Source organism: Nipponia nippon, unplaced genomic scaffold, assembly GCF_047370975.1.
Source record: "Nipponia nippon isolate SJK-2023a ecotype South Korea unplaced genomic scaffold, ASM4737097v1 scaffold_3, whole genome shotgun sequence".
NCBI classification, from domain to species: Eukaryota; Metazoa; Chordata; class Aves; order Pelecaniformes; family Threskiornithidae; genus Nipponia; species Nipponia nippon.
In genome coordinates, this window is record NW_028262347.1 from 23,861,311 (window position 1) to 23,878,878 (window position 17,568).

Below are 17,568 nucleotides of genomic sequence, written 5' to 3' on the forward strand. Positions count from 1 at the left end.
AGATGCCTGAAGACTGAATTAATAATAAAAATCTTATGCAAAATCAATTTTACTAAAAATTATATAAGTGCAAAACCAAAGTTTCTCTAAACTGTGCTGCATCTTATCTAGATGAATTAATCTAAGTTGTGCAAATCAGAAAGCATTTGACTAAAGGCGTTTACATTTTGTAAGTATTTGAAAGGAATATGAAAATGATCTGAAGGCTGGACTACATCTCTGGTAGAAAATCTCTGGAAATGTTATAAAAAAGAATATTTTTTATTAAATAAAATTGGAAATAAGGTTGAAATTCACTGTTGTATAGAGTACCCAGCTGTAGCCCAGTAAATATGATTTTTTGTTACTAGGAAAAGTCTACAGGCTTTACATTGACCTGTCAATGTGGGCTTTTGGGATATATTTTGGCTTGTGTCCTGAGCTTGTGTTAGTCATGATACCAACTGTCCAGCAGTCAGGAGACTATTGCCTAAGTTGTTTCAGCTTAGCTCTCTGAATACTGTATATGGTAAAGCTCTAACAAACCTGTGAAGCCATTCAGTAACAAAGTAACTGGGACTTAATTTCAATTAATAAGCAGTTAATGGGTAGAGGTAGACTGACTGTAGATGGGAACTCATTTTTAAAAAGATGAAATAAGCACATAGTGTTAGAAAATATGTAACAGTAACCTCAGCTGGACCCAAGACTAAAGAGTAGGGAACACCAGCCATCAACATCGTGCACCTTCGCCTGGTGAAGGACGTGGGATGCTGACAACTCAACATAAACTCCCCTTCCCTCCATTCTTCTTGCAGAGGTCTGAATCTGTTGCCTTTAGGAACCAGAGGAGCATGGACAGGGTGTGTACCGCTGGAGAAAAGGGACTGATACTCAGAAGTTCATATATAACAGATTTCACTACATTATTAATGTGCTTTTCCTGTAATAATTAAATAATTTGAACAGCAAAAGCTAGTATCATTATAGTATTATTATAATATTATTAATAATAATATTTGCTATAGTTTTGATTAGGCTGTTAAGATTTTAATTAGACTAACAATAAATTCTTTGCTTGGCATTTTGCCTATAAGTAGATCTTAAGTGTAACACAATATACCATAAAAATCCTACTTCTACATTATGTTGAAGATTCAATTAATGTATAACATATGAACTACTTTTAAATGATCTCCTTCCTCAGGATTTCCATGCAGCGCAGACTTTTTCCAATATGGCTATTTAATATTGACTTATTTTTACTGGTATTTGGATATTTCTTAGCTTAGTTTTACAAATTGTGAGTACCTGCCTTCTATTTGAGCTTTTGGAGTTCAGTACTCCTCAATATCAGGACAGAGATGCACAATACAACAGATGTAGTAGAGATTGATCTTTGGTCAGTGGTTGACTACTGTGGCTCTATTTATAGTAAAGCTGGTGAGATGAATGGATCACACGGTGCTTTAAAAACCATAATACTGCAACAAATTGTGTGCTGTGGTATATGTAAGATGTATGATAGTGTGATACCTAACCTATGAGAAAAAAAAATAATCAAATTACCTAATTATATTTTAAATTACTTCAAAGGTCTGCAAGGCAGTGCCTAGCATTTTCCATGAGACCTATGTCCTGAGGATGGATCACAGTAAAGAAGCAGACTTTAGTTTATTACTGTTCTTAATAAAACATCTTAATAAGTGTTGCAGATGAAGTAAAGCTGAACATTTTTTTCTCTTCAAAAATGTTGCTCATTCCCAATGAGCAGAATATTTGATAATGCAACACTTGTTTCAGTCTAATCTTCTCCATCTTTTGCCACAAAACATCATAATTTCTGTTGCCAATGTTCTGTGATGTTATCTGTAAAACCACAGACTAGGTCTACAGGGGTTACACATCAACAGAAAGCTTTTTCAAATGTAGCAATTACAGAAGGGCTAAAGTATATGAAACTTGTATACTGAAACTTGTATACTGAAACAAACAAAGGGAGGAGGAAGGAACAAATGCAAGGAATAGGCCAAAAAAGCCAATTTACTACAATTTTATGGTTAGAGGTGACATTTGCCAATAGAAATTACAACTGCCATTAATGTCCGCCATGTTGAGAAAGTACCATGTTCTAATAAATCATAGAATCATAGAATCATAGAATGGTTTGGGCTGGAAGGGACCTTTAAAGGTCTCCTACTCCAATCCCCCTGCCATGGGCAGGGACATTTTTCACTAGATCAGGTTGCTCAAAACCTCATCCAGTCTGACCTTGAACACTTCCAATGAAGTGGCATCCACAAGTTCTCTGGGGAACCTGTTCCAGTGTCTCATCACCCTCATTGTAAAGAATTTCTTCCTTCTATACAATCTAAATCTAACCTTTTTCAGTTTAAAACTGTTGCTCCTTGTGTTGTCACTACAGGCCTTGGTAAAAAGTCTCTCTCTGCCTCTCTTATAAGCCCCCTTTATACATTGAAAGGCTGCAATAAGGTCTCCCCAGAGCCTTGACTTCTCCGGACTGAACAATCCAAACTTTCACAGCCTCTCTCCATAGGAGAGGTGATCCATCCCTCTGATAATTTTCGTGGCCCTCCTCTGGACCCACACTAACAGGTCCATGTCTGTCTTGTGCAGAGCTGCTCTCAGTCAGTTCATCCCTTGGTCTGCATGAATATCTCCTGTGTTGTCCTCTTAGGCTCTATCTAAAATAGAAACTACACATTGTCAAGAACATTCACAGACCATGAAGCCAGTTATCACAGTCTCACTAGATTCATAACATTAAAATCTCTTAAGCTTTCATGAAGAATAGCACGGGTATATCAATGTTACATAGCGGGAATCATCCCAAACTGTGGGTAAACTCCTGGCAAGGGTTTGGGAGAGTGTGATTTGGCCCAGGCCCACTCATGCTAGGAGTGCTCTAACAGTTTAACAGTTTAAAAGTGCTAGTGTCCAGGCCTGTACCATAGCATTGTTTCATTTTCTACTATATAGACATAGTGGTGGAGTATTATATTTATATTAGTTGTTCCCCAGCCCTAGAGATCAACTATTCCTCTTTTTATTTGATACATTACAGTAGTATCCTGATACCCTCTGTGTGACAAAGGAATCATGTCTTCTTAGGAAATGAGATGAAGAAATACACACAGTTGGACAACCATTACTGGTCCAAGGAGAAGTAGTTCCCAAATGACAGGGCAGATTAGCAAGGCTTGGTGAAGTGAATGTCTTCAAATTCCTGTTATCTGAGTTTCAGGAGCTGTCTTTGTTTGGGATACAGCTGTCCTACTCTACCTCTGTGGTAAAATCAGGTATTGAGAAATCACTGGAAAATGTTTGGATGAACTAAGGCTAGTTTTGGACATGTGGTGAAAAAAACACTTTGAAGGGAAAACTATGCAATGCAAACTTTGCAGTGTGCTGTTGTGGAACATACCATTTCCAATGAGCAGCTGACAATTCTGAGTTGTCTGTAGCTACTTACCTTAAAATAATAAATACAATGCTAAAAAAAAGACCTAGTAAAGTCATTCCTTTCTTTGCATAAAATAATTTATGGGTAGAAAGGGAATACTTATAAATATTACAGGAAAGGTCAAAATTAGACTTAAGTGGAAAATCTGAACAGTGAAATTATTGCCATAATTCAGTTTCTGAAATGCAGGTATATACATGTTCTACTGAGGTTACAAGCTTTTATAGCTCCTCTCGCATCCAAGCTTTCATGAAAGTTCATACTTTTTAAAGCTGGCACACATTTAGTTTGAAATCCATTAGTAGATCTTTCCTTTCTCTTAAAGTTCCTGAAAGCAACTGAAGTGTACAGATGAAAATAAAGAGGATTTGTTTTCTCAGTTTTCTCTGCAATGTACAGAATTACAGTCTACATTTACTGCTTGAGATAATAACCTAATGAATCTTGTACTTTCATGTTTGTGAAAAGGCTTTGACTTTTTCTCTCAAATCCTCATTTTAATTGACAGTTTGGTAAGGAATGTTTTTAAAAGGTTAAAAAATATATGTTAAGGAGTTCCCCATGTTTTCTAACTGAACAAATGTCTGAAGAAGACTCATTCCATGAAGTTTATCTTATACCTGGCAAATAATCTTGTTACATGAGCAAAATGACGACTGACTTGCACCTGTAATGTTTTTCTTCAAGAAAAGATGAATTTTCTTCCCACAGGTCCAGACAGAAAAGTATGTTGTGCGCTGAAAGCAATAAAAATCTGTAGGTGTAAGTTTATGGGGATGGAGGTTCTGCAGAGAAGCATGAATCCTTTTGTTACTTATTGGCACCTTGCTGGCATTGTTACCTCCCTGTTTACTCTCCTGCTTTCAAATATATTTGCCTGCAGTCAGCCTTTTCCATGTTGATTTTTGGTGTGGAATCCATTGCATGGCGTTTCTTTCTGATTTGTGAACACAACTGTGAAACCATAAGTGGTGTCATCCCGTCAACTCTTTAGCAAGCAGCAACACATGCAAAAGCAGTTGTAGTGTTCTGGCATGTGCATGACTTTAAAAGAAGAAACGGACAGTCTTTTTCTAAGCCCTCTAGATTCTGCAGCAGAGGGAGGATGGCTATAAAGGCTTTCAGTGTTTTACTGAGACTAAAAAGACTCGTTCTCTCTCCACCACAAATGGAGTGGGCCCATTTTCCTGTCTTTCCCAATCATCTGTGGGATGCCTGTGGATAGATGGCATGTATCTTTATTTTATGATGTACCGTTTATCTTCTGGCTATAAATGATCTGTTAAAGGCTTCCAACAGCTGGGAGTGAAGACAAGAGTGGCAGGAGGGAATGAGAACAAAAAACTCTTGTGGGAAATGAAGCTTGCTGCAGTTCTGGCCTTAAAGAATGAAACTGGCTGAAGGAGCAGAGAAGATTCATATAAGAGATATAAAGTATTTGGTAACAAGGATAAGGGAAAAATTAAATTATAATTTAACCTTCTGCTCTGTTACTGGCAGTCTGGGACACGTTCAAGAGTGTCTATCTGGGTATATCTGTCTCAGCAGGATGGTTCAGACTCCAGTATTTGATACCAAGGCTATTTCTTTAGCCTGCAGAGAAAGGCCCTTCTAAAGGGCAAATTGTATAGAATTAGCCAATAAGAGACATTAGACCAGCTGCGTCTTTTTAAACATCTACTTCTCTTTGGAGTGTAAGTAGCTGAGTTGGATCTACACTAGGCACCCCAATAGCTTGAGATGTACCAAGCCTTCTCTCTGTGGTTTAGCACTTTGCTAACTGCTGGACTGGTTCATCTTCTGTGTTACAACCACTAGCAGTTAGAGAACGTGCACCAAAAAGTGGAAAACTTAGATTCAATTCACTCAAGAAATCATAATAGCCGTATTCCCACCTATCCAGGATATACTATTAAAACCAGGTTAGGGAACAGGCTGGGTGGGAGGTACCCAATATTTGGCCTATTAAAACTGAGTAGAAAAGAAAAATAACTAGCATGAGAAAACCAGCAGATCTGAAGAGAGCCTGTACATGTGTGAAAGCAGGGGAGGACACAGACCAAGTAAGCAATCTGGACAAAAGTTGTGACATTACCACTATTTTTTTTTTTTCTCTAATGAAAGTGATCAGTTTGTGTTGAGCTCAAGGCATGCTGTGTGCATGACATTGCCTCTGCAAGCACCAAACTGATGGGACACTACTGGGGACGTGGGGGAGATTTCAGTTCTAATCAGTGAAGTCTAGCTGAGAGGTAGTCATTCAGCTACCTGCACTGGGACAATTTGGTGCACACACCTGCTTTGATGCATAGAAACTTTTCAGGTTACCAAGGAGGCAATTCAGTTTCAAGTACTTCCAAATTGAAGAAGCCATCAGAGTTCCTGTGTTTTTCTAAAATATCCTTTCTGGGTGCCCCAATATTTACTATGTCACATTTTAAGTTTCAAAGTAGAAAAAAGGAGATATATAGTCCTAGAACCAATGGTAGAAGATAGAAAATCCCTAAATAACCACATGGCTATTATCTGTTTTATCTGCTGAGGCAGTCAGAGGCTATGTTACCAAGCTTGTAGGATTCTTCTGATAAGGAAAGGGTCCAGGTCATTTGTGAAATAGACAGATCATGTGTCTGAGTGGGTACACAGCATCTAGACATGAGACAGTCTGTTGTCAGGGATCCTTTTGTCAGTTGTGGAGGTGGAAAACAGTACTTAAGAAGTCCTGTATCAGTTCTGGTGTGGGGTTGGGGTGGAGGCTGGAGACAGGAAGGTATTTAGGTCTCAAGTTTTTCCATAGTATAAAGATTTTTTTTTCTTCTTCTACTATGATTTTACTTTCCTATCTTATATCTTCTGACTGTCAAGAACAAGGACAATAGACATAGCAGTCTTTGTTACATCTGTGAAAGGCTTTATTGGACAAAAAGTTTGTAGTTCAGAAGAGATTTTAGTGTAAGGAATGCTGAAATTCATTTCTGTGTAACCATGAATCGTGAGAAAGGGACCTTTATTCTCCTATAACTTAGAGTGAGCTACCACTGTGAGACACATGAAAAATTATTCAGACCTCATATCTTATTAAACTGAACTACTTTTGTTGCTCCTTGATTTTTAGAGCAGCTAATTCTGTAAAAGTTACAGGTAGTTATGTTCCCAGAATAATAAAAGTACCCAGAATGCACAGCCATAAAACATCATTGTCCTCCTTTCAGGGATAAAACAAGATAAGAGTCAGACAAAAGTCAAACTAAGTGTGTGGCATCCTGTTTGCTAGACTTGTGCTTCAGCAGGCTGCAAGAAGGGGGATGCCAAAGATGGGAAAGGTTAGATGCAGGGGATGTTCCTGTCCTATAAAGAGACTCTCAGCCTGCAAATGACCATTTAAAAAGAAGTAGGGCCTGTTGCAATAGAGCAAGGGGTAATGATTTTAAATTAAAAGAGGGTAGATTCAGACTAGCTATAAGGAAAAAATTTTTTACAATGAGGGTGGTGAAACACTGGAACAGGTTGCCCAGAGAGGTGGTAGGTGCCCCATCCCTGGAAACATTCAAGGTCAGGTTGAACAGGGCTCTGAGCAACCTGATCTAGTTGAAGATGTGCCTGCTGATTGCATGGCAGGTTGGACTAGATGACCTGTAAAGGTCCCTTCCAACCCAAACTATTCTATTATTCTAACAGGAAAAAGAATCAGACCTAGACTGTCATTGACAAAAATTCTCCAGCTGAGTATGCAGTTGCATTAGCATATGGAGTCAGACTGATGTGCACACCACACACAATGTGTACATATAAGTACATGTTCAAAGCCTTCCTCTCAAGGTCTAGCAAGTTTCTTAAAGCCCTTCTTTCTCATTAGCTTCATTAAAGAGAAAGTAGTAAGGGTGATCCATGCAAAACAAGATTCCTGAGGCCGAAGCCCTCTAACGACTATATTCACTATTTGATAACTGCTCTGTCAGAAAATTCCCAACTCATTCTAGTTTTAATGTTTCAATAATTATAATGGCTTGTTCAAAAACACAGCAATCATTAGAAATAAATCTCACCGCATATGAACTGTAATCTCCAACATGAAACTATCTGTGATTTGGATTTTTTTTAAATAGGCTGTTGTGCTCGTCATTTCAATTAAATCCACAGAAAATACATTAGACGTAATGATATAGCTCATGTAAAATACCCGCACTAAGTGCATTGAAATCCATGGGCTCTTATTATTTCAGTGAATGCATGATCAGATTTAGAGTTGATTCACTTATGAAGCTTACTTGAATGTAAACCTTCAGGCAGACATGTTTTCTCTTTAGTATTTTTAAGAGCTTGGCACTGTGGGACTTCTTGTCACAAAAAAGGTCATTGAGATCTACCATAATGCATGTATTTGTTGCTAATATGACTAGTACTATTACATGAATGTATGTATTTTACCCTATAACATCCAGAGGTTCTTTATCCTTTTTTATCACCTAACTCTTACACTGAACCATGAGAGAAAAACGAGCCTAACAGCTTGGATACTTGATAAGGACTTAAAAATATATATATTTAAATGCCAGACATTGTTACAGATTCCATGGGTGAGGCTCAGCTAGCCACTTAACTGCCATGAGTTGGATTTTAAAAAATGGTAAAGCTTCAAAAAAGGATTTTTTATGTTTAATGAAATTTTCATATGCACTACAGTTTGTTGAAGGTATGAATAGCATTGATTTCAGTTTTCCAAATCCCATTAGGAAATATATGCATCTTTAGGAACGAAAATGCTTTTGCTTTTGGACACCACTTAATGCAATGCTTAACCTTAAAAGCCGCTGCTGTACCAGTTGAATTGATCAGCCGATTTCGTTCAGAGAGAAATGGATATGTCCTTGGTGCTGTTTGCATGTGTACGTGCCAAGCACAGAGATCCTTCCACAGAAGTTTGAAAACTACTGCTTATTAATGTAACCGTGTGAGGTTTTCATTAGAAATGTTCATGCAAAATGTAGGTCAAGCTCTGCTTTCAGGCACACCACTGACATTTTGGAGATTGAAAGGAATGGAATTATTTCACTGGGGTGAGAAAAGACTGTATTGTGTATATTTCCTGATGTATTGTCTTGATGTATTATTGAAATGAAGGAAGGTGTTGCTCCTATAACTTTCCTTAGCACAAGAGGAAGATAATCCTGGTTGTCTTTTCCGTCTGCTGCTGTCCCTGAAAGCAGGTTCAGCTTCTTACAAATTTTGAAGCATTTTCAGTCTTAAAGAGTAGATTGGGCTATCCCTCATTTTATGGTAATATCTGGCAGTTTTCTGTACAATTATACAGATACTTTGCAAGGTGGTTCAGAGTAATAATCCACGCTTCCAAAATACACGTCACATTTCTCATTTAACATTGCTTTAAGTGAGAGCACAGTTTATTTGTGATCTCTAAAGAGAAAGTATCTAATGGAAAAACTTTGTAAGCTGAAAGACATTAAAAATGTTCAACTATAATAGTGAGTGCACAGCAGTTTATTATATCTCTACTTTTCTGCCAAGGGCCAAGTTACCCAAGGGCACTTAATAAAAACAGATGATCTGAAGCTGATATTGCAGACAGACGTACTACCTTATCTCCAGGTTAATGTGATAGTATTGGCTAGTGCTTAAAATCATGCCTGACAATGTCAGTGAATCCTCTGCCAAGGCAATGAACAGGTTTTACTTCAGTATCTTTTTCAGCATAACAACATGATTACTGAGAGATTTCCTACTCAGTTTAGCAAACCACACAGAATTGTAAAATAAAATTGTTGTCTCATAAAATGTCTAATAAAATATAATTTCCTAAGAAAAAATAAATGTTGAGCAGAACTACAATTAGTATTTCTAATATACTATCTGAATACTTCTCCAAATAGAAACTTCTTTCTGCTGTTCTTATGGAGTGATCATTGTATTTTTCTTTTATGGGACTATCGAAGACCAGAGTTGCTTTCTTTTTGTAGGTGGTAACAAACAATAGACAGACTCATTCAGAAATGTCAGATTTTTCCTTTGTATCTCTAGGGGACTGAGGTCCTTTGTGATCTGATTTCCTGGTTCCCCAGTTTTCTGATTTCTTAGTTAGGACTGTGACATATTCATATATTTATTGTGTGCCAAGAGAGCATTGTGACTAGAATTCAACAATAAGGTGGGAAAGTTAAAAACAGCAACAAAAAAAACCCCAGCGAACTCAAGAATATTCAGGCTTCACCTTGGAGAAGGTGAAACTCAAAGAGTATATCAAAGATTTAATTAGATTCTGCATTATACCTGCTGTCGGTTGAACCATGCTGCACACACTACGGAATCACCGCGTGGAATATTGTTGTAGAGGCTTCTGTGTATTAGAGTAGATGATACAAGGCCAAACCTATTGTCACTCCTCTTTTCCTGTACAGGCCTATTTGTTTATTTTCTTAAAACGTGGTTGCCACAGCATCTTAATTGCTTTTATGAGAATTAAGTTTAATAAATATTATGTTGTTTCTGCCATCTACTCTTAAGGTTAAAAAACCAACATGAAACAGCCATACTTGACTAGAATTAAAGGCAACCAAAGTCAAGCGTTCTTCTGATGTATGCACAGAAAAAGAGGAGTGTTATTAGTTCCCTTTCCACCTAGTATTTTTAAGTTAGTTACTTTTTATTTTCCTTCTTACATTAAATCAATATAACAATGATTTTTATGTTGTTGTTTCTTTCCTTCCCCAGATGTACATCCAGACAACAACACTTACTGTCTCCATGAGTTTAAGTGCTTCTGTGTCTCTGGGCATGCTCTACATGCCCAAGGTTTATATTATCATTTTTCATCCAGAGCAGAATGTTCAAAAACGGAAGCGGAGCTTCAAGGCTGTAGTGACTGCTGCCACAATGCAAAGCAAACTGACCCAAAAAGGAAATGACAGACCAAATGGCGAGGTCAAAACTGAACTGTGTGAAAGTCTTGAAACCAACAGTAAGTCATCTGTAGACTTTCCCATGGTCAAGAGTGGCAGCACTTCCTAATAGATGTACGTTCACAAGAATGCACTTTCTTTTATAATAAACTTTATTCTTTTTGTTGCTTGCTCTGCATGAATCCAGAGATGTGTCAGAATTCATGTACTGCTGAATGCAGGAATGCCTAGAGTTGTTGAGTTGTTTCAAGCAAATTGTTTTTCACAGGAGGCTAGTAAAAAAAAGAAAAACACAAGCAGATTTTGGAAAGCCACATCCTTTTAAAATGATCTGTTTTAGCTAATGCTAATTTGATGTGTTGTGCATTGCTGTGCCAGCTGTGGTATGTCCTGGCAGTTCATGAGGTGTATTTATGGTCATCATTGTATATTCAAAACTCAAAGGCTGTTGAAAAAATATAATGAAAACAGTTAACATTGTTTTTATTTTGCAGTTAGATATGGAAGTGAAAATAATGCTTTTTACCTTTCCACCTTAACTTAATATTTGTTGACTTGTTCATTTATGGCAACACATGAGTACTAAAGCTTCCCAGAATAATGCTTCCCATCCAGGTTCGTGTTGTGATCTTACTCACCTTGGTACAAAATTGTGATAATTCATATACAGCTTAATCATTACATGTTCTGATATGTCATGGGTTAGTAACAGGAAAATTTCTTTCCTATGTCAGAAAAGTTCTTGAATCTTGCCACATCTCTAAATTGCTCTGGTATACAAAAGAACAGAGGTTATAGCTTCCATTGCACCACATGGCATACAGTCTTATAAACGGGACTTCGCAATAATAATAACAGTAACAATAATAATAGTAACAACAACAACAATAATAATAACAATAACAATAACAATATGAGTAAAGCCAGTACCTTTACCCCTGGAGCTTAGTAGTAAAGGACAATCAGTTTCTATTGAGGAGTTAGAGGTCACATGGGATGGACAGCAGCTGTTACAGTTAAAGACTAATTTTTCAGTCATTTTACTGTAAATGAGGGGGTTTTTTTGAATTTTTGTTACTTTTTGATGATGTTGACAGGAGATTGAATAGTACTATTTTGCTTGAGCACATTCAGACAAGTCAGTACCAAGTTTGCAGAAAATATTGTACTTATTACAGAAAAATGCAACCCCCCACTGAATTCAATCAGAGTTTGCCAGAATGAAGACTATATAAAAATAGTCCATAAGTTTACCATTCTATAGTTGCTGATGCATGGAAGATACTGAGTGCAAACCAATTCACTTGAAAAACTCACGACCCTTCAAAATGTGTAAATCTGCTAGACTGAGCTATGGGTTTATATAGCTTCATATTATGACATATAACAAAGGACAAAAGGAAGAAGGCAATTAAATTCCTTGTGGATCAAATAATAGCGTGGAAATATGAAGAACTCAATAATTTCTCAAATCTTCAGAAGTCACCAAAAGAAAATTCAGAAGGGAAAGAGAGGTGGATTTTGCAGAGTTTGCAAAATTATAAACTTCTGAGGAAAGGTCAAAGGAGAGATTCCACAGTAGGGTGAGAAAGAGTGTTAATAAGAAAGTCTTGAATATCTGATGTTTATCTAGTGTACCTAATTAAGAAATGCTGTGTCTGGTATTCCTTATACTATGATTATGCATAATTCATGGAAACAGCTACTATTGGAAGAAAGTCTGCTTCTCCAGTAGTGTGATGTATGCAGGGTAATGCTTATTTACCGTACTCTAAACATGATTTTAACAGTAGCACATCTATATAATTCTGAGCTTACTAGGAATATATCCTGACTAGGCTTTGATCCAGGCACCATAATGTTTCATAGGCAAAAATTCAGAGTCAAGTTACTTGCACTCCAGAGAGCTGTCCTTATATAATTGAGCTCTTGGCCTCAAGATGGGTTTCTCTCATCCCCAAAATTGTTCTGTACCATTTGGATTTTATCAACTTCCCCCTTTTCTGCCAAAATAGTTATTGTCAAAACTTTTGGAGATTCCTGTGAATTATCAGTGTACAATGCTATATAAGTCCTTTTCACTAGGTTGAGAGTAAAAACCTCTCAACGTTGCAAAATTTCTTCCTGCACTGACTCCATGTGAGGTAGATCTTTCTTTTCAGTGATAGTTTATGAAGCTGATCACAAAAAATCAGGCTATTCCTAGTATACCAGAAGTGGTTAGTAAGTGTTTCCCACCATTTCCCAAGCACAAATACTGATAATGATGCTCATAACTAGGTGAGAAATAAGATGAGATGGTCAGGTAATTCCTTTTGTTTCCCATTCAGAGACAACTCTTTTCTCGCTGGTTCATCCTATTCCATGTAACAGACTTTATTCCATGTTGTCCCCTACGTGAATACAGTCATGTTTTTTTGTGGAAAAACATTCATATTCAGTGGAAAACAAATTGTATCTGGGAAACAGGATGAAAAAAAAAATATCCAGATGCAATTACAGAAGGCATAACAATGACAAGTACTTTAAATGCATATAGGTCAGATCACAATAATCAGTGTAAATTGCTTTAGATCCTCTTTTATTTTATTTTATTTTATTCTTTTTTCTTTTTGTCTCATTCCAACAGCAATGTAGTAACTGGAGCTAGAAAACAGTGTTCATTCCCAGAAATATTTTGAGCCAAGTCTGTTACTTTTTCTGGCCATCTATGCTTGCCAAATGTGGTTCATGTTATTACTATAAAATGCTAACAGTCTTAAAGAGAAGGACACCAGCTGCTGAAGCTTTCGGATCCCCAAACAGGAACTGTACGTTTATTACAGTGAACTATAAAGACACTTGCAATATTTATCAAGTAAAAAACCATTGTTTGGAGATGAGATTAGATTTAATACATTTCAAACCACTATCTACACTGGCTTCCTGTGCTATCATTTTTAAAGTAGCAACACTCAGAATTCAATAGGATAATTTTTTTTTCTTGATTCGTCCTAGATTAATTCTGTCAAAACTTTAAGTCTCCAATATACAACAAAGTTACAGCAAATTAACAAGTTACTCCAAATCAGCTGAGGTGTAGTAGCTACTTATTTTGTATTTTGAGCTTCTTGCAAATGTCCTCACATAATTCAGTTTACTGAGTTGTGGTAAATCCGATTATGTTACCTCGCTGTGGGCTAAAAACATACACATGAAAAGTTATCATAGAACTCAGCTGATACAGGGTAATATGGTAAGTTAGCTTAACCTGATCACATATTTGAGCCTATTTTCAGGGCGAGGGAAAAAAATAAGCTCTACTCCCTCTGTCCTTTTGTTCCCAAGTGTGCAGTGTTTGCAGATGTGCATTTATTTGTTATTTCTTAGCTGGGAACAAAATCCTTTTATGCTCTAAGGAACTTGGTGCCATTTCAGTAGTCCTGCATTATTTTCAGAAGGAACTTAACAGGCCAAAGGAAAAAAATAGAATCCTCTCAGAAATCCAGCTGTGGGAGCGTGGGAGCATGGGAGAGTTCAGATGGGAGCAGTACATCCCATCTCAAAGATCTGAAAGATGTAAATGAGGTTATATTTGCTTCAAGTGTCCCAATACATGCAAATAAAGCTATTTCATGTTGGTGCTGGAATACTGTGATCGATTATGTGAAAGACTTGCTTAGTGTGCCAAAAGCAATCCTTTAATGAATTAGCTCTTCCAAACACAAAGCACTGGAGCTACCTGTACAGGTGGAAGTAATGAAATATTAAGTTTTGCAGCTTCCTTTTGATCATTCATTCTTATGGAACAAAAATTATAGTTATATGTGAATTATAATGGTCTAGTTCTGTTGTGTCTTACAAAATAGCAAATGCAATATTAGAATCAAATTGCTCAGAAACCCGAAGAAAACATGAAGAACAAGCAAGCAGCAAACTTAGTTATTTATACTACCTAGTATTATTTTGCAGCAATTTTAGTGATCTTTGATTTAGTTTAATCTTTGGTGCAGGAGAGAGAGACTGTCACTTCTTGGTTTCTGTAGCCTGTTCTTCCCAAGTCATCAGTTGTTGGGCTGGATTTAGGAGTTAGCATGAAGAATCCTTTTCCTATCTATCTCAGCTGTTTCCACCGGATTCTACTTAGAAAAAAAGAAACTGAAGGAAGGAAGGTATGGGAATAGAATTAAGATCTTTGAATCTATAGCCCAGACAACTTTTGTGCCATCAAATTATTTTCATCCTGCCAGCTGCAGTCTTCACTATCATAAGCAGAAAATGTCTGTAGCAGACGGAATATAAAACATATTTGGGAAGCCAAATTCCTCTTTATGCAGTGTGACATAGACCTTATTATAGAGACAAAAAAGATACTCAGTCCCCCAGCAGTCTGATTTGCCATGTACCCAGCTGGTTTAAAATTAGGGAGCTGCCTGTGAGACCTGATGTCACCACTTCCCTCTTCCCACCACTACATTAACAAAACAGTGGAGGATTGGGCCATATGTTTTACAGCAAAGGGATAAAATATAAGGGCTAGAAGTTGACACAAACTTCCACATAAGATTCACAGTTGTTCACTTTTACAATAGTAAAGGTGTTTAACTTTCTCAACATATTGCCTCATTCTGAACAAGGGGTATCAGCTTTGCCCAAAGGAAAATCAGCTGACCATCAACATAAGGAGACCATAATAGCATGGCAGCTCTAAAATACAGCCTGGGCTCTCATAAGCATTTCTGCTGACTCACTTTGTGTCTGAAGGCTCTCCAGAGAATGTGTGCTGTATGCAGTAGCTACTCAGTTTTGCTAACTTGGAGAGATGTTTCCCATGTTAGGCTTTGCTTCTTTCAAGGAGCATAAGACTTCTTCTGGATGGACAACCCACCACCAGCTGCAAAGTTGTCTTCAACCAGTAGAAGAGAAGGAAAAATCAAAGCTCTAAATTAAAAAAGAAGTCTGTACAGAAATCAGTCAAAATAATACTAGACAAATAGTATGTTGAAATTCTGTCACGGGTATGCTAAAACCACTCATCATTGTTCCTCTCTATTGACCTCTGCTTTCCCAAGTCCTAAACAAGATAAGTTATCATGAAGAACACAGAACTTGAGATCCAATTTACTCACTGCTTATATACATGCTTAAACTTTCTTACTTTATTCCATGAACATGGGCCATTTTATTTTGAAATATAGTTTGTCACCACCTGAGTTCAAATGCTAAATATGTTTTTTTTTTTCTCTTCTCTTGATTCTAAAAATCCTGAACTTTGTTTTTTTTTGTTGTTTGTTTTTGATTTTTTGATTTACAGCCTCCTCTACCAAGACAACTTATGTCAGTTACAGCAATCAGGCAGACTGAGCAGGGACGAAATTCACTGGAAGACCTGCAGGATGGGATCTTGCAAACAAAGACTTTATCACCACCAGAATTCAGTCTTGGAAATATCAATAGACTACATTCAAATCATTAGTCAGTCTCCTAAAGGACAAGGATTAAACAAGAGGCAAAAGGCAAAAAGAGACAGGAGAAGGAAAAGTCCAGTTTTATAACATAGGGACAGAGTGTCAAGCTTCTGAACTGTTCACTCACAAAAGGAAGAAAATCACAAAAGGAAAAAATAGTTAGCTTGTGAAAAAAAATGCTGTTGAAATAAATCATGTCTGATGTTATATTTGTAAGTACTTTTTTGTGATTGTGACAATTTCCTTTCCTGTCCTACATTGTTCAACTCGTAAAAGAAGATGAGTTTGTTTCTTGTGACGGCTGACTGAATTAAGTCCTGGGTTATGCTAAAATAAATGCAATGGTCAACGCATGCTAATTTTTATACAAAATAATTTATTTCTAATAATAAAGGAATGTTTTGAAAATGTTGAGACTTGTTTTGTTGCAGTTCTAAGGAAAAGAAGTCCTTACACTGTTGTCTATTGTTTGTTTAGAATGTTCAGTAAAGGTGGGTGTACAAATAAAATAATAATCATGACATCAGAAGAATGCAGTGTAAACTCTAAGCATGTGTGTGTGTGTGTGCGCGCGCACGCGTGCGTGTGTGTATGTGCATGCCTGCATGCATGTGTGTGTGTACTCTGCAGTGTGTGAATTTATTTGTTCAAAGCTTTGTGACTATATTTTCTAATGGAAGGATTTTTTTCCCCTTCTCACCCTCCAAGTAAGTGCATTTTATATGTTTGTAAAGTGAAGGAGTCCTGACAGTAACTATTTTGTATGATTGTATTATATTTTTGAACCTCCACTAATAATTTTGATCCTTTTCATTTCTGGAACTTACAGTTTGTAAGACTTTATGACAGCTAGACTGGATTAAGCTGAAAGTTTATTCAGCCTAGTATCCTGTCTCTGACAGGGGAATGTAGCAGATGCTTATCTCAATAAAGGTGACTTTGAAATAACAGGAGAGAAATCAATGGAGAATTTGGAAAGCAGTAACCTAGTAGATATATGTACTATTGCCTTATTAACACTTAAAAAACAAAGAAATAGATGTCCATCTACAATCTTCACATCTTCTAACTCCCATGTCAAATGATTGTGTGTACATTAGAAATGATTATGCAAAGAGAAATTCATATAGATATCTATCATGTTAATAAACACCTCCAAGGAACTTTAAAAAAGACAGCTGGGGACTTTCCACTTTGTTACTATACCTGTGATATTCTTTAAGACTTTTTCACTCTATACACTACTTACCATTCGTTAAGTCAATGGGTCTTCACAATCAGTTCGTTATTAAATGTTATTTCTCCTGAATTAGCCTGGATGGCTCCTTGTGCTTTTTTCCTCAAAGGAGCTGTATTTTTACAACATATCTTAAAGAAGCTGTGGTGGGTCTTAAATTACAAGAATAAAAGTTGAAGTATCTGAAACTGAATCTCTTTCTGTTACAATGTCAACATTTAAACACCAGCACAGTCAACAAACTGCATGACAGTGAATTTCAATTTTCAAAATATTTGACAAAACATAGTTAGTTTTTCCCAGCATTTAAATACCTGAATTATTAACCAATGATTGCTTTGGTATAGTGTGGTATTGTGTGTTTGATATGTGTGATATATTGTGTGAAAATTCCTTTTTTGACTATGCCACAAGCACATCAATCCCAAACCTATAAACCAATATATGCTTAATTTTAAGCATATGAGTACTGCAGCTAATGCTGCAAAAAAAATTCAGAAAAAGAGT

At 36.7% G+C, this 17,568-nt stretch overlaps 1 protein-coding gene across 4 annotated transcripts in view; it reads left to right on the forward strand.

The window, feature by feature from the left end:
* Window positions 1-16,772, forward strand: part of GRM8 (glutamate metabotropic receptor 8) — a 342,436-nt gene extending 325,664 nt beyond the window's left edge. For 3 of the 4 annotated variants that reach the window (XM_087766391.1, XM_087766389.1, XM_087766390.1), the window contains 2 exons: window positions 10,190-10,436; window positions 15,671-16,772. In XM_087766391.1, coding sequence (XP_087622517.1) covers window positions 10,190-10,436; window positions 15,671-15,720 — 297 coding nt within the window. In that variant the 3' untranslated portion in view covers window positions 15,721-16,772. Of the gene's footprint in view, window positions 1-10,189; window positions 10,492-15,670 lie in introns of all 4 variants that reach the window. The other variant, XM_087766392.1, reaches the window with a different exon arrangement.
* Window positions 16,773-17,568: the final 796 nt, after the last annotated feature.